Source organism: Lytechinus pictus, chromosome 5, assembly GCF_037042905.1.
Source record: "Lytechinus pictus isolate F3 Inbred chromosome 5, Lp3.0, whole genome shotgun sequence".
Lineage (NCBI taxonomy): Eukaryota > Metazoa > Echinodermata > Echinoidea > Temnopleuroida > Toxopneustidae > Lytechinus > Lytechinus pictus.
This window is the reverse complement of record NC_087249.1, coordinates 391,942-415,983: the sequence shown is the minus strand read 5'-3', so window position 1 is coordinate 415,983 and position 24,042 is coordinate 391,942. Positions and strand designations below refer to the sequence as shown.

Below are 24,042 nucleotides of genomic sequence, written 5' to 3'. Positions count from 1 at the left end.
TTAACGGTTTCGCTCCGATGCCATCCAAACTGCACGCTTTAGATTCTTTTAACAAATTGAAAACCTTTTTACCATATCTACATTTACGGGTGAGAAATTAAACGTATCTTCTGGCGGTATTGTATTACACGCTATGTTATAATTCCGGTTATTACAATGTATATCATTACTAGTTTTATTTATATTAATGAAATAATCGTTAAAAGCACAAGCAATTTCCATTTCATCTTCAACCATCTCGCCTTCTATATCAAACTGGTTTGGTAATTTCTGTTGACTTTTGGCATTAGATTTCTTAGACATTTCCACATATATTTGGGATTATTTCTGTTCAATTTGATTTCATTCATAATGTACGAACGCTTTTAATTTCTTATCAATATATTAACTTCGTTTCTTAATTTCTTGAATTCAGTCCAAGTACTCTCCGTTTTGGTTTTAATTGCTTTGACATGAAGGAGATCCATTTTTGTCATAATTCTTCTGATGTCAGATGTTATCCATGGCAGGCTTTCATTACGTACTCTTATCAACTTGATAGGTGCAATTTTATCTATGATATTTTTGTATAATTCTTTCCAGGCATTTCAACTACGATTCACATTTGTTGGATCTAAACAATCATCAAAGTTTACATTAAGACATTTTTCATTGTATTTGTAATGTTTTCCCAGCTTTTCTGACCTTGATATGCTTGCGTCTAATAGCAAATACCATAAAGTGATCACTTATAGAGGTGATGATTGTACCTTAACATAATATATTCACATATATTCATTTGTAGTAAATATCTGATCAATTATTGTGCTAGGCGTATTTGTAACCCGGGTTGGTGAGTTTATAATCTGTTTCAGATTGTACGGATCCATGACCCTTTTAATTTTATTTCTTAAGCTGTTTCTAGCATTAATTGAATAATCACCGTTTGTGTCACCAAGAATAAACACTTATCGATTATTGTTCACTGGGAAATAATGCAATCTTTCTAATACGTCAGAGAGTTTGTCAAATAATTCGACTCCCGTAGATGGCGGCCTGTATAAGCCGATTATATACACGTCTTTTTGGAACTGCAGATGTACCTGTAGACAAATTATTTCTAAATTGCTATCTTCAAATTCAATACGTCTGGTGTATCTATGACGATTTGATATGTAAACTACAATGCCACCGCCAGAGCGGGTTCGGTCATTTCGTTCAACATTAAACCCTTCTAGGGAGATTTCTTCATTACATACAGTTTGATCACAAATGACTCATTTATACATAGAAAATCAATATCATTTATGGCATCTAAAAGTAAATACCTGAGATTGTCTATTTTGTTTATTAGGCCACGAATATTTAGTGACGCAAAAACCAATCCCTTTTTAAAACGTAGGATTTGCCACCAGATAATTGAATGCAATTATCGTTAGTTAATCTTTCGTCAGTTTCAAAATTATCGTTCACATAAAAATTACTGTCATGGAATGGTAATAAACGAAATAAACAACATGTACAGTTACAGTTTTCAATACAATCGTTTGAACTTGCACTTAAAGTTTGTTGACCTATGTTGTCATCATTAGCGGCTAGGTCTTCCTTGCCGGCAACTCAATAATTTGTCAAAGAAGAACAGAATTTTGATTTGTGGCCGTAGTTGAGGCACTTGAAACATTGCAGTCTGCTAGCATGGCTAGGGTAACGACATACTTTTTGTGTATGATTCTTTTCTCCGCAGTTGTAGCATCCGGTGTACTCATGAGGTGTATGGTAAGTATAATGTGGGTGATGAGAACTGTCTGGCTGTATCTCATTCGAGAATGGCTGATAGTTATGATAAGGTACACGGTTGGTACTCGGAGTTTCACGAACGTATGGACGGGAACAATCGTCATCGATTTCGGAGTGGCCCAATGAGGCAGCCCAACGTGGACCGTAATAAGGGTTGTCATATCGATGATGAAATCCAGTTATTCCATCTGGTAGGGGGAAATCCTCGTGATACATGATAATGGTGTCATCGTATTTCACATTCTGTTGCGAGCGTTGACGTTGAACATGGCGTTGAACATGATGGAGATCCTGAAGCGGTTCCGGACTTGGATCATCTCGGTGGGTGATTCATTTCAGATGGGAGATGAAGTTCCTTGCAAGGATACGGACCCCGAGGTCGTTCAGATGCACTCCATCAGGACCGATGTGCAAGCTCGGATCAACATTCCTGTTGTCAATGAACTTCCAGTCATGCTTCTTCGAAATTATTTCCAAGAGGTCATTGACCTTATTGGCGGTAGTTATGAGGACATTTTGACGTCTCTGGATTATACTGCTGATCGTTATTCTAGTAACCGTTTGACAAGATTCGAGTACATGTATAACTGCACTTTCGATTTTAGTTGCGATTCCTGAAGCATCATTCTGATAAAGATGTTAGAGTGTAGTTCTAGCGTTTGTGACCCATGCATATACAAAGGAACATATTCATGAAATTGGTAAGGCGCAAAGAAGGGCAGCCAGAATGGTATGTAGTGACTATAGGCAAACCACCAGTGCTACAAAACTAATGCAGGGGTTAGGATGGGATCTCCTTTCGACAAGAAGGAAAGTTTCGAGGGTTGGTATACTGCACAAGGCCTTGGGGGGCACTTGGCCCTGCCGGTGTCGGACTATCTACGTCCGGCAACTCGAGCTACCAGACGCACATCGGGAAAATCTTTCATCCAGTGCTCAACTCGCACCAATTGCTTTAAGAACTCATATATTTCAAGCACCATCAAGGACTGGAATTCTCTACCCCCCGAGATCCAATCGATCTCAGTCTCCGATAACAAGGACTAATAAGAAACGAAGTGCGCAATCCCAATTCATCATCGGGTGGTTCCTATAATAGGGACGTTGAGGAGGATCATCAAGAAGAAGAAAATTATTGGTGCCAATGTGGAATATAACTTCACTCACATTACTAGAATTGGCCAATCTCACCGCTTCATCGCTGATCAAGAACACTGGCTACATGAACTCTCTCTTGGTAGGCTGACAATAATTAGTCAAAATCATTTGGTATTAAGTAAGTCCTCTTGTTGTCCTGCAGAGACTGTAGTCTCTCGCCGTGGACATGGTGGTCTTGCGATTTTCTATAGCAAGAATTTAGAGCCATATACCTCCATTATTCCAACTACCTCTGAAAGACTTATTGGAATGAAGTTGAAATCTCCTGGAAGCCTCAAGGATCTAGCCATCATGAGCGTATACATGCCTACTGGCAACTCCACAGACATGACCACAGAATACATATCTGTACTAGACGAACTGACTCACATCTTACAGTCTTTGAATCCGAAAACAGAGGTCGTCATACTTGGAGATTTTAATGTAGATCTCCTCCGCCCTGCTAAGCATCACAGACTACCAGCCAAGGCCCTAAAAGAGTTCATGGAAGAGCATAACTTCAGTTGTCTGAACACCCTGCTTCATATTTCAGGAGTCTACACTTATTCCAGTGATGATGGATGCACGAAGTCTAACCTTGATCTTGTCTTGGTCAAAACTACTAGTGAACACTGTTTCAAAGAGTTTCACATCTGCAACGAGGAACCAAAAAACACATCAGATCACCTCCCTGTTGGAGTGACCTACTTTCACACTTGCAGCGACCCCAGCTTAGTAACTCCTCGACATGAGCCCAGTGAAATGCCCTATGGCAAGAAACTGTCGAAACTCAGAGTACATTGGGATAAATTAGATTCTACAAGTACCGAAAGACTTTACACACAACCTCTGGAGGCTCAGTGTAGGAAAATCTGGGCGCAGCACAAAGACAAAGCCAGAATTCTACAGCCAGATACTGCAGAACTGCTCCTTGATACAATATGTAGTGTCATGGTACAGACGTCTACTTCAAACCTACCTCACTCCCTCTCTAGTACTCCAAGGAACAGGAAACCAGAATGGAACAAAGATGTTGACTGTAAAAAATGTAAAAATGAAGGTAAATTGGAAGAGTTGGAAAGATCAGGGTCGCCATCGGAGTAAGGAAAATACGGCTTGGATTTCCTACAAAAAATCAAAGAATATGTTCAGACGGTCACTCCGGCAAAGCAGGCAACAAACTCGTAACGAGATTATAAAAGAAGTGGAATCTTCAAAGGATGACAACCCTCTTCTCTTCAGCAAATTTGTCAAGCAGCACAGATCCCCCAGCAACATCAGGACAGAAACAGACTCTCTTATTGTCTCTGATAAGAAGCATACAGGACAACAACTCCTTGAAGGATGGGAGCAATACTTCCGTGCTCTTTCCAACCCTGATCCCTGCCCTCCCTGCCAGGTGGATGAGGAAGTAACTCAGGCAGAAGTTTTACTCGAAGGAACTCAACTGCATGTCACATCTTCGCAGCTGAACATCGCCATTGCCCAGCTAAAATCCGGCAAAGCAGGAGGCATAGACCAGACCTCCCCTGAACATGTAAAGTTTTCCGGACCAATCACTCGTCTTGTTCTTGTGCAGATTTACAACTCAATCCCATTCCACTGTCACATACCGTCCAACTTCAAGACCAGCTTAATCCTTCCAATTCATAAAGGAAAGGGGAAATCTCCCACTGATCCTTCGAACTACAGGGGTATATCTCTCACTACTGTGTTCTGTAAGATCTTAGAACTCCTCATTAAGCCAGAATTAGAAGAGGCTCTTCATAAGTCAAACATACCTCATGAGCTTCAAAGTGGATTCCAGGAAGGTCACTCATGTCTACTGTTAGCGGCTACATTGAATCTCATCATCGAAAGCATCAAGAAGCAAACATTCATTGCATATCTGGACGCCGCCAAAGCTTTCGATACAGTTTGGCACAATGGTCTTCTCCTCAAGCTATACAAGGCTGGTGTTCGGGGTAATCTCTGGCTTGTTATAAAGAGATTGTATGAAGATCTTAGCTCTGCTGTGTGGTGGAAAGGCAGAATAAGTGAAAGCTTTCCTGTGAATCAAGGTGTAAGACAAGGAGGAATTCTTTCCCCCCTACTCGACTTGGCCTTCATCGATGGTCTGATCAACAGCCTCCAGTCGTCGGGCCTCGGAGCTTTCACCCAGTCCATATACACAGGCATTCTTGTACTCGCAGATGACGTTGCACTAGTGGCTACCTCCGCAAAAGAACTGAACAGTATGCTTCAACTTGTCTTCGACTATTCCTGCAGGTGGCGCTATACCATCAATTCGTCTAAGAGTGCCGTCATCATCACTGGATCTGGTCCCCAGACCTCAGAGGCATGGTAATTTGGTTCTAGTACCATACCTCTCGTAGACAAGCACCCTCATTTGGGTATCACCCGTTCCTCACACAAACTTGATGCTACTTCCAAGATGATATCTACCGGCAACAATACTCTCTATGCTCTTACTGGTGTGGGAGCATTCCGTATGGGACTCACCCCCGCAGTCATGGCATCACTATGGGAGAGATATTGCATACCTAGGATGCTGTATGGTTCAGAGGTCATCCACTTGACGAAGGCAGCCCTAGATCACCTAGATAGGGCCCAAATATCCCTATTTAAAACCCTACTAGGTCTTCCTCGCTCTACTGCCAATAAATCAGTCCACATCCTCACTGGCCTCCCGGCGGTATCTGATATCGTAGCCATCCAACGCCTCAGACTTCTGGGGAAGCTGGTGAACCTCGACCCCTGCAGGCTAGAGTATCGTCTTCTTCTTAATGTTATGTGCCAGCACCCCAGCTCCAAGACTGTCCAAATGTTCCAATCCCTCATCAACAAGTACGACCTACCCTCCTTCAATGATCTTCTCAACTCCCCTATACAGTACAAGCAATGGACGAGACTCATCTCTACAGCCGTTCTTGACTACAGGGAGGAAGAAACTCAAGCGGCTCTAGCAGCCAAATCCTTACTTCAGCTGCTTAGTCACCTAGACCGCACCCAGAGGACAACTCTGCTCCCGTCAAGGCTAAACTCTCATAGTCATCGCACAGCCTTATCCCTGAAGAGTCAACTTCTTTGTGGTGCCTATGCTACCAACACACGTCTCACCAAGATTGGAAGGCGTCACGATAGCACATGCTATTGCAATATCAAGGATGAGACTATAACCCACCTTATAGGAGAATACACCCTCTATGCGGATGAAAGGAAAAGGTTCCTCACCAACCTTCCTCCCTACCTCCAACATGATCTTGCCATAACTCCTGTGTCACAAGTCGCAGCAGCTGTTAATAATGTTGTACTTCTTGGATTGGACACTAATGGAACTAGTATATCTGTTGCTTCAGCTCCCTAACTTCATTACTACTCTCTTCATTTCTTGCATGAGCTTCATGCTATCGGCATGTGTCCTTTTGTAGTCAAGGAAACGAAAAGATTGGGATTTGCGATAGTCAAGTAGTTGCTCCTCTAATCCGCTTTGAGAAGATACATGATTGGTTATGAGTTCTACAGATTCCTTTGTTGTATTTCGTTCAGGCACATCATCTTTTGAAGAAACCTCCGCGTCGATGTCGTCATTTGGGTGAACTTCTTTGTTCAGATTCGGAGAAGGTAGACAATGAGGAGAGTCATGCGTTCACCTTTTTTACTTCGTTGTAGAATGAAGATACGAAATGGCGTCCAATTTCAATATTCAAGTTTGGGTATACCTAAGTCAAATGGCTTAGAATAGTAGATTCCTCTACTTTATCAGATTTGCTAAACAAAATCGAATCATATGATATTTGGAGACAAAAGTTTATACTTGCAACGGTTATGTTCTTTTGGAGTTTGTAGGCAAATGATGATGTTCCAGGTACTCCTTTATGCTTGTTGCTGTATATAGTCCCGGCGCCAGTTATACTCAACATTACTAGTATGTGTTCAAACGAACGAAAGATGTTTCTTGAAAGAACGTCACAATACTGAAGAAACACACTAAAAGTTCAACAAATTATAATTACCAGTATACTATTTTCACATGGATCCTAATGATGCACTCCAATGATAGCAAAAAATGTGAAATTTAAAGGTCATTTCAGAGGTAGAAGGGCAGTTTATAATCACTCGCGTCGCGTGCGGGTTCGTAATCACTCGCGTTTTGAATTTTTGGCGATTTTTTTTTATTTCGGTGCGATTTTTTTTAACGGTGTCTTCAATGGGACAGACATGCAGGGAAAATAAAATGAAATTGAAATTCGAGTTTCGTTTTAAGCCGGCAATTAAGTGCCTTAAAATAAAATGTACTCGACTACTGTTTTAACATAACAAACAAGCAAATCAGCCATGTGGCTCAACTAACTTAGAATAGATCCGGACTTCTACTGTGTCTTATACGAGGACTCCGAGTCGGAACTTGCCATATCTGCCACATCGATATTACATCGTATCATTCCCATATGCGGACATGCCTGCATGCAATGGCCCCAAGGCGGCCGGACCCGGCCGCGGTCGGACACGACGTGCATCGGTAGCATGGAGCAAGCTAACGTGAGTCGAGCTGAGTTAGATCCCACGTTATATATGAGGCGCCGATTGTACCAATATTATATAGAACAATTATTTGTTATATACTCATTATTCATTAAATAATAACTATTATTTATATATAATTTACATTCTATTTGTAAATAATTACTATTATATAAAATAACATTTCTAATTATTTATATATAATTCCAAGTAATACTTCATTACTTGTAAATAATAATAGCTCGACATTCCATTATTTATAAATAATGATTATTTGTTTTTCATTATCAAAATCGAGATATAGACCTAAAAACGGGACACTCTGCTCATGTTTTGTAAATCATGAAAAGTATGAGTAATAGGGGACCTTCCTACATTAATGATGCGAGCGCAAAGCGCGAGCATAAAATGTTGATATTGTGCTCTGAAACTGAATAATGATTTACATAGAGAACAAGTTGAGTATCTGAATAAACATGCGCGCGCGTTTCAGATTTAGCCCTAGGCACTCTACATCTTTTATCATGACAATCAAAGCGAGCGCGAAGCGCGAGCTTAAACTATTTCATAGTCCGATCTGAAAAAAGTCAATTTCAGCTCTATATTTCAAGCAGTTCGTAGGAAAATTGTGAGCTGGATATGGATTGCACTTAATACAGGGGTGTGAGAGATCAGATTTTTATCTGATTTCAGGTTTTTTTGTTTTGATTTTCAGCTTAATTTCAGCTTATTTTTGGCATTCCTCTGTACAAAAAGTATGGGAGCTCTTTCTATTTCAGATTTTTTCAACACTCTTCAGCTTTTTTCAGATCTTTTTATTTGTGACCACTCACACCCCTGTTAATAAAGAGCTGATATTTTTCATTATCATTACTTTGAGTTTTGACATCAGACCGGGACATCCTTAGGACATGTCATCATATGAAAATGATGACTGTCTTCCTTTATTCCTCTTGCTAAGCGCAAGGGACAATGTAATTATTAAATCGTATTTATTAATGCCTAATGAGGGTGAGAAATCTGATGATATTATGTTCTGAGAACTGGACATTTCATTTTTTTTCTTTCCTTTTTTTTCTTGTTATCGCTCCGCCAATAGGGGGGGGGGGGGGGCCGGGCCACCCCTGGATCCGCCTATGCAAAGGGTCACCCTAACTTTCCAAGAAAGCGATTGGGCAATTCTTTGTAAGGTGAATTCTGTTTTCAAAAAATTAAAGTTTAAGCTTCTTGATTTTAAGCTGCATATTCAAATAGAGCAATGTCTTAAATTTCATGAAATAAATGTTTTCATGATTTAGCAGTTTATCATGCTCATTTGCTAAATTAATATATATGATAATGAAATATGAAAATTATAAATAAAATAGCATATGGATTGTAAATGCTGGTTTCCCAAATTTCATGTCAAAATATGACTCTACTTCCTCTAAATTTAAATGGAAAATAAAAGTGTAAAATTTATTGTATAATGATAATTATGATAATTAAGAAAGGAAATTAATTACCTTCAAATGTCACACACTTGTCCCCAGGCTCTGGTATTAGCATTATTTTTTCTCAAAAGCTTAATCTAGGTTGCCTTGCATCTCACCAAATATGAACTCATAATAAGTGAAAATGGTCACACACGTGACCCACTGGTCACGTGTGTTAGATTTTTCGGTCACGAGTCAATTTTTATCGAGCGAGTGATCATAAACATGAATCACAAATCACAATGCAAAAACATGAAAAACAAAAGATATTATTTGAAAGATATTACGTGTAAGTGCTGCTTTTCATCTGGTGGCATTATCAACATCAAATCTTCACAGGTTAAGATTTTGAAATGGCATTACTTCATTAAGTTTGTTCATGAAACTTGGACATCAAGTTATCAAGTTTTAATTAACATAAGTTTCAGGTCACATTGGGTCAACTTGGACCTTGTGGACATGTGATTTCAGTATTGGAAACTTAACCAAGGTTAAGATTTTGATTTTCCAAGACGATTGTGAGAGTTTAAGTCCCTATTCCATGAATATGATAATTGTTAATGTTTTTTTTTTGCCCATGAACATTTTTTTAAGATGTTGACTATAAACGAGTGGAATGCTTATGGCGATCTCACCTGCATGACATGATTCTATATAGCAGCAGTGCTGACTTTGAAAACAACTTTTGAATAATTATTCACAATAAACACCATTCATAATGATAATACAATTTAAGTTCACTGACCCTGAAATAAGCTTTGATCTTGATCATTTGACGATCAGTGATGATTACCCTCAGTATGTCCCTGTTTCGTGAACAAGATCCATACACTTCCAAAGTTATGATGGCAATTCAACAAATATCCTCAACCTTGCCAAAGATAATTGACCATAAATGACATTTGACCTTGACCATGTGACCTTAAACTCACGCAGGATGTTCAACGATACTTGATTATTCTCTGATGTTCAAGTTTCATGAAATAGATCTTTATACTTTCAAAGTTATGATAATTTAACAAATACCTCCAACATGGCCAAAGTTAATTGACCCTAAATGACATTTGACCTTAGTTATGTGACCTAAAAATCAGGCAGGATGTTTAGTGATACACCATTACCCTTATGTCCAGGTTTCATTTACTACATCCATACACTGTCAGAGTTATGATGGCATATCAAAAACTAAATCTTGGTTATACCAGTATGTCACACGTGACCCACTAACATGTCACATGCACACGTGACCAGACAATATGATATAAAATAATAGATTAAAACACAAATTACAGTGATAATTCCTTTCCAGTGGTATTTCCTTGATAACAGATTCATGATGCACGCGTCATAAGAAGCAAGTCATTTCATTAATTTGGAATTCGCAGGAATTTCAAAATTAAATTCAACTTTCAAAATCATGCTTCTGTGTGAAGTCACACACGTGACCCACTTCTTTTGACCTCTGACCTTGAACCTGTATTAAGACAGCGTAAAATATTTCCAAATGATAGCTGACTAAACGTGTTATTGTGATATAACCTTTGAATTACTAAATCTCTGAAATTATGAGATTTAGACTATCTAAAGTCCAGATTTTCCATAAATTTGGTCACACACGTGACCAAGAATTATCTAGGAAATATTTTGAACAAACATGCATTTTAGATGTTGACGATGCTTTCCATAGCTGTGGTTGATCGCATCAATCGCAACTCTTTGTAATCAAGACGGGGCCTTATGAAGGCACCGGAATATGTCTAGACCTATGTCCAGAGTGGTATTATATTACTTCGTAGTAATTAATTTAGGGCATATTTTCCTTCTTTTCATTTCACAAAATAGACTGGATATCGATTTCTTTGGTCAACGCGGTGTGTTCTGTCGTCTTCTTCGTGCTATTGAGACTCCTGACCGCATGGAAATTCTCGTCACTCTTTGTAATGGTACCTACTATATGGAAACGTTCAAAGTCAAACCCATATATTTGGTAGACGCGAATTACTGCTTTAAGAATTTTAAGAGACACTTGACACTTGGTAAGTGGATGTAAGTTATCATAATTCTCTCAAAAATCCTTTATACATGTTGGAAATACCCCTTTATGTGGAGGAACTCCTCCCCCAACCCCCCCCCCCCCCAAAAGTGATAATTATACATACTGAATTCCATGAATAATATAGTTAAATACATTAAGTAATGGTCAATGGGCAATACCAAAAATAAACAAAACAAAAAAAGGAAATATATTGCTAAAGGTCGTCCCCATCCGGAACTTTGTCATCAAAGTCTAGGTCTTTTACGACCCACTCGAATCATAGTGGAAGCGTCGTGGTGTAGCGGTTCTGACTCTCGCCTTGTAATCAGAGGGTCGTGTGTTCGAATCCCACCATGGCCTAGCGTCCTTTGGCAAGGCGTTAATCCACACTTTGCCACTCTCCACCAAGGTGTTAAATGGGTACCCGGTAGGATGTGAAAGCCTATATGTAGTATGCCTAGCAATTGAGTCTTGGAACTCTTGTTGGAATGCTCCCCAGGGAGTGGAGAAGGTGCATACATTGTATGCGGGCATGCAAGGATCCGATGACCGGGGTAATAATATGTCTGTAAAGCGCTTAGAGACGTCGTTCCGATGTATTAAGCGCTAAATAAATGCGGATTATTATTATTATTATTATTAGTGTCCTACATGTATAGTGACGCCGCAAATAAGACGATGAAGGAAGAGAAGAAAAAGAAGAAGCCTGAAGAAGAAGAAGAAAAACAACAAGAACAAGAAGAACAAGAAGAGGAAGAAGAAGAAAACGAAGGAGAAGAAAGAGGAGGAGGAGAAGAAGAAGAATATATAGTGGATGGAGCAGAATAATGATGAGAAAATGAGGGAAGTGAAGCGATAGGAGGAGGACAGCTAGTAACCGTATTTGGGGATCAAGTCATTTATTTGATTTTCATGATCTTCCCACCAAATTGTATTTTTATAATTGTATATGTATCAAATATTTTCATCTTATCGTGAAAATGAGGGAAGTGAAGCGATAGGAGGAGGACAGCTAGTAACCGTATTTGGGGATCAAGTCATTTATTTGATTTTCATGATCTTCCCACCAAATTGTATTTTTATAATTGTATATGTATAAAATATTTTCATCTTATCGTGAAAATAAATGAATTATATAAAATCATCATTTCAATCATGATTTCTAGTAGAGGGAGCGCACCCAGATATCAACTTACCCGAAGACAGTTATTATTCAGCTGTTATGAAGACTCAATGTGAGCGGTATAAACTAATACTTAGCTACGGGGTCGACGCCGAACGGGATAATCACGACTTGGTCCCTCCTGGAAACTACATTGATATCAAGACAAGACATCAAATCAATTCTGAACAGAACAAGAACAATTTTAGGAGGTAACTACGTTGTATATACCAATGAAAACTCCCCACTATGTACATGATGTAAGGTATACAGAAGACCCCTCTCTTAAATGGATTATGTTTCGCACAAAATGACTGAAATTATGGTGCGTTTACTGCGTTGTCTATCATGTCTATTGGTTCTGCTTCCTAAATGCTTAGGAAGACGCCGAAACTTGTGGTAATGGTTTTAAACTGTACTATGTGTATTTGGTATCTTTACCCGTTTCTTAAAGGTCATGTCCCCGCAAGAAAAAAAAATAAATTGAGAAAAATCAAACTAGCATAACGCTGAAAATTTCATCAAAATCGACTGTAATTTTTTAAGTTTCGCTTATTTTTCACAAAATAGTTTATGCACAACTCAGTGACATGCAAATGAGACATTCGATGATGTCCTTCACGTTTTATTTGGCTTTTTATCGATTGAATTATGCAATATTTCATTTTTTACAGATTTGACAATAATGATCAATTTGACTGAATCATCGGCCTATAGTTTTAAAAACATGCTTATTCCACATATACAGGGAGGAATTAATATTTGTTTCGCTTGACAGTGTGGAACAATGAGAATATTTCATGTTTTCTATAATAAAATACAAAAGAAATAGCGAGTGGATGACGTCATCAATCTCCTCTTATGCATATCGACCAGGATGTGCATAAAATGTCATAACGTTCTTATTTTACATCCGATTTTGATAACATTCTCAATTTTATGCTTGTTTGATTTTTTTTTTAATTCAAATCAACTTCTTTTTATGGTGGACTTGTCCTTTAAGGGTAAATCAAATGACATTTTGTCGTCATGAAGCCTGTAGTAACATCAATAATGTGTACATCCCCTCGCCATTTGCAGCTCCAAGGCTCCTGGGTGACAATAGAAGACACCAGCCTCACACTTTCACATTAATATTTAACCCGGTCACAATCATAATTATGAACTTCTCAATGTTTTATTTTGTTTTGCTTGCTTGTAAAAAAAATTCAGGCTGTCAATTATTTCATGCCAACTAGACTCGATATAAAGATTTTGTTTTACAGAAAGCATATCGTTGTAAAGTGATGGCCAGTTTTGCATTTAGAAAATATATGTTTATAGTTAATTTGGACGTGGATGACAGGGGCTTAAAATCAGAGGTTGATCATGCCGCTTCCTATAAGAAAGTACTTGCAGATTGAAATGTCGAAATATTCAATTTCTAAAGATCTTATTATTGTAATTTGGTATGAAACCTTTGAATACATGTACACCAGAAAGTACTATGTTACCTCCCAAATACAGGTATACCACTCTTAAGTGGTGGTCCCAGGCAGTAATTGCTGGAATTCCTGAGGTGATATGTGGTTGGCGAGATAATAAGAATGAACAAGTCATTCTTTCCTCCATGGAGCTAACGAAAACGGAACACCTTCCTCTCAAAGCACCCATGATGGTCAGTGGAAGGGTAAGAATATATTCCTAAATCACTTTTATTTTGTTGATTTGTTTTCTCTTTAACTCATTTGTTTTGCCAATTCATCTGATTTTCCAACAAATCATTACCTCGGTATGTGTTTATTCCTTATATTAATGACATATCATTATGTGTCGCATATATTGGCCTATTTACACAATCAATACCTCAGTCACATTTCCCCTACGGCGGCCGTACGGCGATTCGAAAACAGCCGCTAATCTTAATTTTTTTTGTACCAGCTACAATATAAATTTAGGTAGTTTGAATAACGCCTCTGGCAGTCTCGCCTGCATATTACGCGATTTGATATAGCAGCAGTGCTGACTTTGAAAACAGCTTTTGAATAATTATATTAAAAAAAAACATAAAATATAAAATACTATGTCCATATACCCGAAATGGCCTATATCCGTGATCATCTGACCTAAGACCTGTGAAAAAACGATCATTCATACTTGATTACCCTTATGTCTATGTATCATGAACTAGATTACATAAACTTTCTAAGTAATGATACCATTTCAACAAAATAATACCCCTAACATGGCAAAAACTCATTGACCTTAAATGACCTTTGACCTTAGTCTTGTGACCTGAAACGCGCACAGAATTTACAGGGATACATAGATGCTCTTATCATGCTTATGTCATAGTTCCTTGAACTAGATCCACACAAAAATTCAAAATTATGATGACAATTCCACAAATACCCCCAACTTGGCCAAAATTCATTGACCCCAAGTGATCTGTGACCTTAGTCATGTGGCCTGAAACTCAGTCAGAATGTTTAGTAATACTTGATTACCATTTGTCCTAGTTTCACTAACTAGGTCCATATACTTTTTAAGTTATGACGACATTTAAAAAAACGTAACAAATACCTCTAACACGGCCAAAACTCATTGACCTTATATGACCTTTGACCTTGGTCATGTGACCTAAAACGCACGGAATATTTAGGGATACATGGTTGATCTTATGTTCAAGTTTCATGAACTAGATTCATAAAATTTCAAAGTTATGATGACAATTCCACAAATTCCCCAAACTTGGACAAAATTCATTTACCCCAAGTGACCTCTGACCTTAGTCACGTGACCTGAAACTCAGGATATTTAGTAATACTTGATTATGTATGTCTAAGTTTCATTAACTAGGTCCATGTACTTTGGTTCCCCCAACATGGTCTAAGTTCATTGACCCTAAATGGCCTTTGAGCTTGGTCACGTAACCTGAAACTCAAGCAAGATGTTCAGTAATACTTGACTACCGTTAAGGCATACCCTTTTCGTCAATAAGTAATTTCCCTTTTTATCTTAGACATTGTGGTTATTAGTGCAAATGTTAAATTTTCATTCATACATTATATGCACTATTGTACTTTTTGTTTTTAACGCCTCTAAATAGCCATTGTTATTGGATTGCCTGCAAAATTAAGTACTGAAATTATAACAGTCTTTTCATAAATATTTAAAGCCAAACTTTGATAATTCTTCTCTGTTTCTTAGACCAACTTCTGCCTCTGAAATAATTAGTTTTGTTTCATCAAAGTCAGGTGGTTCTGATGATATATCCCCTAGGGTTGTTAAGGAATGTATTCATTACTTTTGTTGAACCATTATGTGTTATTCTTTTTATTCTTATTATTTCTTTTTCATTTGTATGAATTTGTATTGTATTTGATATTTATTTATAATGTTTACATTATATCTGGTTATGATTCTATTTGTATGTAAACATTCACTTATTTCAGTCTTTGACTGCTTGTGATTGTATTTTGATAGTTTTTATTGCAATAAAATCCAATATATATAACTCTTTATCTCTTGGAATAGTTCCATCGAAGTTAAAGGTAGCTAAGGTTGTTCCTGTTTTCAAAAAAAGATGACAAGAATAATATAGCTCTTTTAATAATATGTTCTAAGATCTTGGAGAGAATTGTTTAAAAGCGGTTAAATGAGTTTTTGTTGAGAAGAAACAGTTTGATCCCTCAGCAATTGGTTTTTTTTTTCGTAAACACTTCTCTACAAGCATGGGTGTTTTCAACTTATTAAATAGTATTATAGAATCATTTGATAATGGTATTTTTTGCCTTGGAATTTTTCTTGATTCGTCCAAGGCATTTGATACGATTGACCATGTCATCCTTCTCAGTATACTTGAGCACTATGGAGTACGCGGAGTAGCACTGGCTTGATTCCATAGCCACCTACATGGTCCTACTCAATATGTCATGGTTGATGGTGTAAAATCACAATCTGGTAATATTCACTTCGGTGTGCCCCAGGGTTCGGTACTCGGTCCTTTATTATTTTCATCAATATCAATGATATCATTGACTCATCGATTATATTTTTGTATTCTTTGTTTGCTGATGACACTAGTTTGTTATTCTCTCATAAAAACGTTGTTACTCTTATGTCGGTCGCGAATATAGAAGTAAAAAAGTTACTAGCTTGGTTCTGTTGTAATAATGCTGAATGTAAAAAAAAACTAAATGTATTATTTTTCGATCAAGAGGCAAAATTATTCCAGAAACTGTGGATAATCTTGATGTTGGAGGCCACAATGTTGCTCGTAGTGAGCATGTTCAATTTCTAGGAGTAATTATCAATGAGGATTTGACTTTTTAAACCCCACTTAGAGTCAGTGTGTACAAAGGTTTCTCGAGGTGTTGGTGTTATATGTAGATTAAGATGTGTTTTACCTGAGGTTATTTTAAGAACTCTATATACCAGCATTGCGCTTCCCTACCTGACCTACTGCAATGTTGCATGGGGCAATACATACTTTTAAGACTTGCATTGACAAACTAATAGTTTTACAGAAGAAATTTTGAGGCTTATCACCAATTCAACTTTCAGTCATCCTTGTTTAATCTTCATTTTTGTCCACAAATTTGCCACCTTAAAGACATCTTCCCCCTTAACTCCCAAATACATAATTACAATACACGTCAACACAATCTTATCCACCGACCTCATGTAAGAAGTAATGTTTCTTTGAATTCTTTCATAACATCTTGTATTAAAGAGTGGAACCGGTTGCCTGCTGATATTATGAACTGTAGAACTCTTTATCGGTTTAAAGTACAATGTAGACGACACTTTCTTCATCTGGACCAGGGAGGAAGATAGCCTCCATACATTCATTGACCACATCAATTCCTTCCACAGGACCATCAAATTCACTTCTTATTTCTCCCAACAGGAAACCAACTTCCTTGATGTCACAGTCCAGAAAAAGCCTAACGGTATCACCACTACCCTATACACTAAACCCACAGATACCCGGCCACCAGTACCTCCACTCATCCAGCTGCCACCCCCGTCACTGCAAAACCGGCATCGCTTACAGTCAAGCCCTCAGACTTCGCCGTGTCTGCTCCGAGGACCCTGATTTTTCCTTCCATGCCAGGAATTTGCAGAAACATCTCTGTGCCAGGGGCCACGGGGCCAGGGCAGTCCAACTGGCAATTAACAAAGTTCGTTCTCTCCCCAGATCTGAAGTTCTCAAACCAAAAAGTGACAAGGAGACTACCGACAGAATACCGCTTGTGACCACCTTCCACCCCAATCTACCCCCTCTCCGCAAAATCCTGTGTGATAACCACCACATTTTACACACTTCTGATCGTCTCCAACAGACCGTTCCCGATACTCCCCTTCTAGCATACCGACGCCCACCGAATCTCAGGGACCTCATTGTTCGTGCTGAAGTGCCCTCCCTCACTAACCATTCTTCTCTCATACAGCATGGCACCTTCAAATGCACCAGCAACAGGTGCATCATATGTGAAATACACATTCACGAGGGCGACACTTTCACCAGCAACTCTACCAGCCTGTCTCACCAAATCAAGGGCAACATCACATGCACCACCACTAATGTTCTATATCTCATCACTTGCAGAGTTTGTAGGGTACAATACATAGGGGAAACCAAGACCACACTCAAGAAACGATTCTACGGGCACAGATCTACCGTCAACACAGCAAAGCTGGACACTCCAGTTGGCCGCCATTTTAACCTCCCCAACCACTCCATCACTGACATGATGCTACAGGGCATCGAATCTTTAGGTACCCGTCCTGACTCAGTCCGTACTAGCAGAGAGAAGTTCTGGATGAGACGACTTCGCACCACCCAACCTCATGGCCTGAACATCCAAGAGGGGAACGACTGATTATTCTTTCCCATCCACTTTCAATTTATATTTACATATAATTTTTCCTCTCAGCTCTTTTGAATAGTTACATTATAATTTCTTCCTCTACTTTCCTCCCATATCTCATACAAGCTCAGCTCCAATTTTTCCTTCCTTACTCAGGCGATACAATAATTATTATATATATATTTTTATTTTCTCCACTCACCTCTTTTAGATTTACCACATATTTATTTTGCTTATTTACATGTATACTATGGTTTCTTCATAATACACCCCCTCTCTCATACAACCTCAGCTTTTATATTTGCTTTTACCTTTTTAGGCAATTTGCTTCTTCTTTTCACATATACAGGTTTTTTTTTTCTACTATATAGTCTTATGTTTTTTTTCCGTCACACCTAGCAGATTACAATATCAGTTACACCATACATGTATGTGTATTTATATATTTTTTCTTATACATTTCTTTTTTTATATATTTATATACATATCACTTATAGATACATATTTACACTTACCTTCTTCTCTTAGTTTGTTTAATGCTTAATCATATATACTTATGTCTTTTGCACATTATCAGTTGTTCCCCATTCTTTTCCTTTTTTTCCCACTCTTTTGCACCAGATTATTATGCCTTTCTTTGTAACCTGTTTGACCCACCTCTCACTAATTATCTTGTTATCCATCTCTCCCCCATACCCTCTATCACTGTTTTGTTCCAGATCCTGTTTGATGTTGCCTGCCTCATTATCTTAATCCCTCTTGACTCGAGGTCTTTTACTGGCCTTACTTACACTAACTTCCCTTTGTGTCTGCCTACTCCTTTCTTTCATCCCCTTCACTAACCTGATTGGTCTTCTCTACTCACTAATGCCCCTTTTGTCTCCTTGTTTCTAGTGTTGCTGTAGCTTGTCTGTGTTCTATATTATGGTTGTTCCACCTAATATGTTTGTCATTTTGCCTCCGACGAAGATTCTGCTAGGATCGAAAGCTTAGGCCCCTTTTGACTTTCTAAAGTACAATGTAAAAGATATCTTTTTTATAATCTGGGTCAAATCTAGAAAATGTTGTTCTAAAAAAACTACGAGTTATCACGTCGCTGGCCAGCCTAGTCGTGTGTGTGCGTTTATGTGTGTGTGTTAGGGTTTGTATGTGTTGCATATTTGTCTTGGCTTTTCTCCGTTTTTTCTGTACATATCTGTATTTTATTCTTATTATGTACAGTATGTTCCTTCACTGTTTACAACTCATTTATTGGAGGGCCCCACTCACAAGCTCTGCTTTTTAGGGGTCCTCGAAAGCCTCTCATATATGTTATTTATCCTTTTGTATTATCTGTTCATTGATTTGTACTTATATGTATGGTTTTTTTAATAAATCAAACTTGAACTTGAACATATACCAGTTATGATGACATTTCAAATAAACATAACCTCGGTTAAGATTTTAATGCTGATCGGACACGGCCGCCGCTTTTGCCGTTGGAAAAGCGGCGCCTATAGTCTCTGCTATGCAGTCGAGACAAACATGAAAAAACGGCTGTTTTTGAATCGCCGCACGGCCACCGTAAGGGAAATGTGACTAAGGTATAATTTATTACACTTTTTATGACAAATACATAAGATTTATGGTACATGACTTGAAATATTTTTATCAGGTACGTTATGAATAGATATTATAAATATACATATATATATATATATATCTCTTCATCCATTTCTTTCACACTATATATATATATATATATATCGAAATTACGACCACATAATTATGACTAATTCAAAACGAACGCAGCTACTAAAAATTATTTGCAAAAACTAAATCAAAGATTAGTTTAAATGAAACAATGCACGTGGCATGTAAAGTATATTCATTTGATGTAATTGATAGAGAATAATAGAACTATAACCGTATTAGTAGTGGTGGTAGTGGCAGTATTAGTAGTAGTAGTAGTAGTAGTAGGCCTAGCAGCAGCAGCAGATAGCAGTAGTAGTAGTAGTCGTACATGTAGTAGTAGTAGTAGTAGTAGTAGGCCTAGCAGCAGCAGCAGATAGCAGTAGTAGTAGTAGTCGTACATGTAGTAGTAGTAGTAGTAGTAGTAGTAGTAGTAGTAGTAGTAGTAGTACATGTAGTAGTAGTAGTAGTAGTAGTAGTATTAGTAAAAGTAGTAATAGTAATAGTAGTAGTAGTAGTAAAAGTAGTAATAGTAATAGTAGTAGTAGTAGTAGTAGTAGTAGTAGTAGTAGAAGTAGTAGTAAGTAGTAGTAGTAGTAAGTATAGTAGTAGTAGTAGTAGTAGTAGTAGTAGTAGTAGTAGTAGTAGCAGCAGTAGTAGTAGTGGTAATAGTGGTAGTAGTAATGTTTATGGTTGTTGGTGGTGGTGAAGGTAGTATTGGTAGCAAATAATATAGATACGGTAAGTGTCATATTAACTTCCAATTCTTCCCTCTTTTCGGGAAGGGGGGGGGGGGGCGAAATCGCATTTTGCCTCAAAACTTGTATTGCAGGCGATTACACCCCCACACACGCACATTTCTGCCACCCCTGGATAATGCTGTGTCAAGTCGTGGTAGTGGTGCTAGATATCGGATTTGACGATGATGAATGAGGCAACGATGACGTTAATAACAATAATAATCATGGAACAATTAATAATGGTAACGATAATGAAATGGATATGATTTCTTTAAGAAAATGTTTTTAAAATGCAATTAGCAGTGATTGGGTTATGAAAATTAATAGAACTGATTGAAATGAAAACAATGATAATCATCATCAATATCATCGTCGTAATCATCATTACTACAACGTAGACCACAAGGGCCTACCATCACACGTACTCCCTGAAGAGCGTGGTTAGTTTCTGACACAGAATGTTGGACGATGAGGGAGAGTCGGGGTGGGGCTGGGTAGTTACCAATCGAATAAAACCTTCCAAAAACTTATGATGACCCCCCTCTTTATTCTTTATTTTCATTACGTTGTTCTTTTACAGAGATTCTGGGAGGCCGATGCATGTTTGGAAACTTTTCAAATTCTTCTTGATAACATCAAGGACTTGATCAAAGAAGATGATCCGAGGTAAATGACAATGACGATGACGTCATGATATATCACCAAAAGACCGATAATAAATTATGGTTGGCATATTAGCCGCCTTAATGTATAGCTTTTCTATCCGTATACCATGCTTTCTTGAAGCATGAATATATACCGTGCTATTTCACCTATTCTATCTCATTTAGTTTGAGGTTTATTTTTTAAATAAGACGTATATTTGGGACATATGCCTTCTCCAATAACCCCTTATTTTTATTATGTGATTTTCTCCTGAATCACGTGTTTATTAACAAACATTTTCTTATTCCGAATGGGGCCCCAAGAGCATGATAACATCCAATAATACTGGACAATGCTTCCTAAGAACTGAATAATATATTGTAGTCAAATATGCTTCACTGCAGGGATGTTATTTACAGTGTATATCACATTAATTTTAGCCTTCTAGCCATGGGAACTGGATCTCACAGACACCAGACCTCACTATTCACAAGCCATGGAGATACGAAATACTTGCTTTTTGTGTTTTGCCTAGGTAATTTCTGTTTGTAACACTTTGGCTATTTACAGCCGTAGTGGGATATTTGCCTTTGATAGGCCGTTGGCCTTTGTTGAATTCCACACATTTGTATTTGTTTTCTCTGTATTTTGCGTGATCCTATGAATATGTTATTACTGTAATTGTATGTATTGTCATTTTATGCAAATGTGAAATGAATATAATTGAAATGAAAAACATTTTCCCTAAACATTAAAAAAGCTAAAAACACAACAAACACAAATAGGAACGAATAAATCCGAAAACACAATGGCCTGTATTCTGAACTTGGGTTTAAATTGTGGTCCTAAGTTGTGGTTTAACTATGGCTAGCCAATCAGGGCACAAATCCCTACCAGTACAAATCCTCTTGATTAACTCATTTGACACTCAAATTGTTCATAATTGCCTGTGAAAAATAACTGAAGTATTTTTCCTCATTAGGAAACGAAATAGTAAACATAAGAAAAATACAATATAAACGGAGTTTTTGAAATTTTGGCTTCTCATAATTTTAGCACAGAGTTAGACCGTGGTCTAAGTTAAACCTGACTTCAGAATACGGGCCATAATGTGTGTAATATGCTACATCAATAATCAAAACTAAATTATAAAAGAGAGATATGTTTGATTGTGCTTTATGTTGTTGTTTTGTTCAGAATCGTCCACCGTCTGGAGCTGCCCGAGGTGAAGAAAGGAAAGGGTGTAAAGAAGAGACTTCAAGCTAGAAGATTCAAACTTCTGGAGAAACGCCAAGATGATTACGCCATTCTACCAGATTGGTACCTACGTGAAGTCTTGTGGATCGAAAATCGTGAATCCAGGCAATGATTACAGACAGCAAGGATCTAGGGAATATTGAAGTTCAGGACTCCAAGCAAGGATTCTTGAAGCTCATGGCTCCAAGCAATAATTACAAACAACATGGATCTAGGGAATCTTGAAGATTATTACCCCGAGATTACCGACAACAAAGATCTATAGGGATTCTTGAAGATCATGACTCCAAGCAATGATTACAGACATTTAGCCTTTAAATATTCATGTTTCAACTCTCAAGAAAGAATTACCCACCACTGTGTCTTTCCTATCTAGAAGTAATGAGGAGATTCATAGTTATCATACTCGTCAAAGTCATTATTATCATCTTCCACGTACTCGTACTGCTTTTTAACATGATTATTGCCACAGTCCATTATATAGGAGTGATCTACAAACCGACATTAAACATTCCAGTTCTATATAATATAATTTTAAACGTAAATTGTAAATTTATATTTCAAACAAACATCTGAATGACAACCCCTCGGCACCCTGATGTTCCTCCTTACTATTGTCAGTCACCCTTATCTCTTTCGTTTTTCCTGTTTCTCTCTTTCTTTTTAGATATTTTTTCTCTCTCCTCTTTTTGTTAACATGTTGATATCAAAACGAATTGAATTGGGAAATTTAGATTACAAGCACTGCTTTTAATAGTTTACCCTACATAATTATCCTCAGCTTATTGATAAATATGTCCCCAATATGAAACATTCAAATGTTATAACCATTGTCTTACTCTCAGTTATGAATCTTTCAAGTAGAAACTCACAATTCTCTATAGTCGCTACCAACCGCTGTTGGCTTCATCAGGCGAATGAAACACCAGCACGTCTTTCCAAATGAAACTGCGTCCAGATCAGTAGACCGTAACGCCACTTGGTTTCCCCAGGGCGAGTTTCTACAACTTTCACAAAATTCCAGCGAAAGATTCATAACTGATTGATATCTCAAGTTTACTGGATGAATCATAACATTCATGGACTTATAGTCTTATTTATACTGATGTATGGTATCATCTTATTATTGATTTTTTGAGTTTTGATGGACGTTAAATTTTCTTTGTATTTAATATTATGTGAGATATGAAAATGAACCAAACTGAAACTGAGACAACATGGATCTAGGGTATCTTGAAGATCATGACTCCAAGCAATGATTACTGACAGCAAGGATCTAGGGATTCTTGAAGATCATGACTCCAAGCAATGATTACAAACACAATGGATCTAGGGATTCTTGAAGATCATGACTCCAAGCAATGATTACAAACAACATGGATCTAGGGATTCTTGAAGATCATGACTCCAAGCAATGATTACAAACAACATGGATCTAGGGATTCTTAAAGATCATGACTCCAAGCAATGATTACAAACAACATGGATCTAGGGAATCTTGAAGATCATGACTCCAAGCAATGATTACAAACAACATGGATCTAGGGAATCTTGAATATCATGACTCCAAGCAATGATTACAAACAACATGGATCTAGGGATTCTTGAAGATCATGACTCCAAGCAATGATTACAAACAACATGGATCTAGGGAATCTTGAAGATCATGAATCCAAGCAATGATTACAAACAACATGGATCTAGGGATTCTTGAAGATCATGAATCCAAGCAATGATTACAAACAACATGGATCTAGGGATTCTT

The 24,042-nt window shown here is 37.7% G+C and overlaps 1 protein-coding gene across 1 annotated transcript; it reads left to right on the top strand.

Moving 5' to 3' along the window:
- The first annotated feature begins 10,758 nt into the window (after nt 1-10,758).
- LOC129261979 (decapping and exoribonuclease protein-like) lies at nt 10,759-23,764 on the top strand. The gene is made up of 5 exons (XM_054900001.2): nt 10,759-10,948; nt 12,114-12,321; nt 13,616-13,778; nt 20,956-21,041; nt 22,218-23,764. The coding sequence occupies exons 1-5, from the start codon at nt 10,828-10,830 to the stop codon at nt 22,387-22,389; spliced, it is 750 nt and encodes a 249-aa protein (XP_054755976.2). The 5' UTR covers nt 10,759-10,827; the 3' UTR covers nt 22,390-23,764.
- The last annotated feature ends 278 nt before the right edge of the window (nt 23,765-24,042 follow it).

Coding starts and splice junctions, on each gene's coding strand:
- LOC129261979 (XM_054900001.2), top strand. CDS start 10,828: ATGGAAATTCTCGTCACTCTTTGTAATGGTACCTACTATATGGAAACG. Junction 12,322..13,615: donor AACAAGAACAATTTTAGGAG/GTAACTACGTTG, acceptor TCCCAAATACAG/GTATACCACTCTTAAGTGGT. Junction 21,042..22,217: donor ATCAAAGAAGATGATCCGAG/GTAAATGACAAT, acceptor TGTTTTGTTCAG/AATCGTCCACCGTCTGGAGC.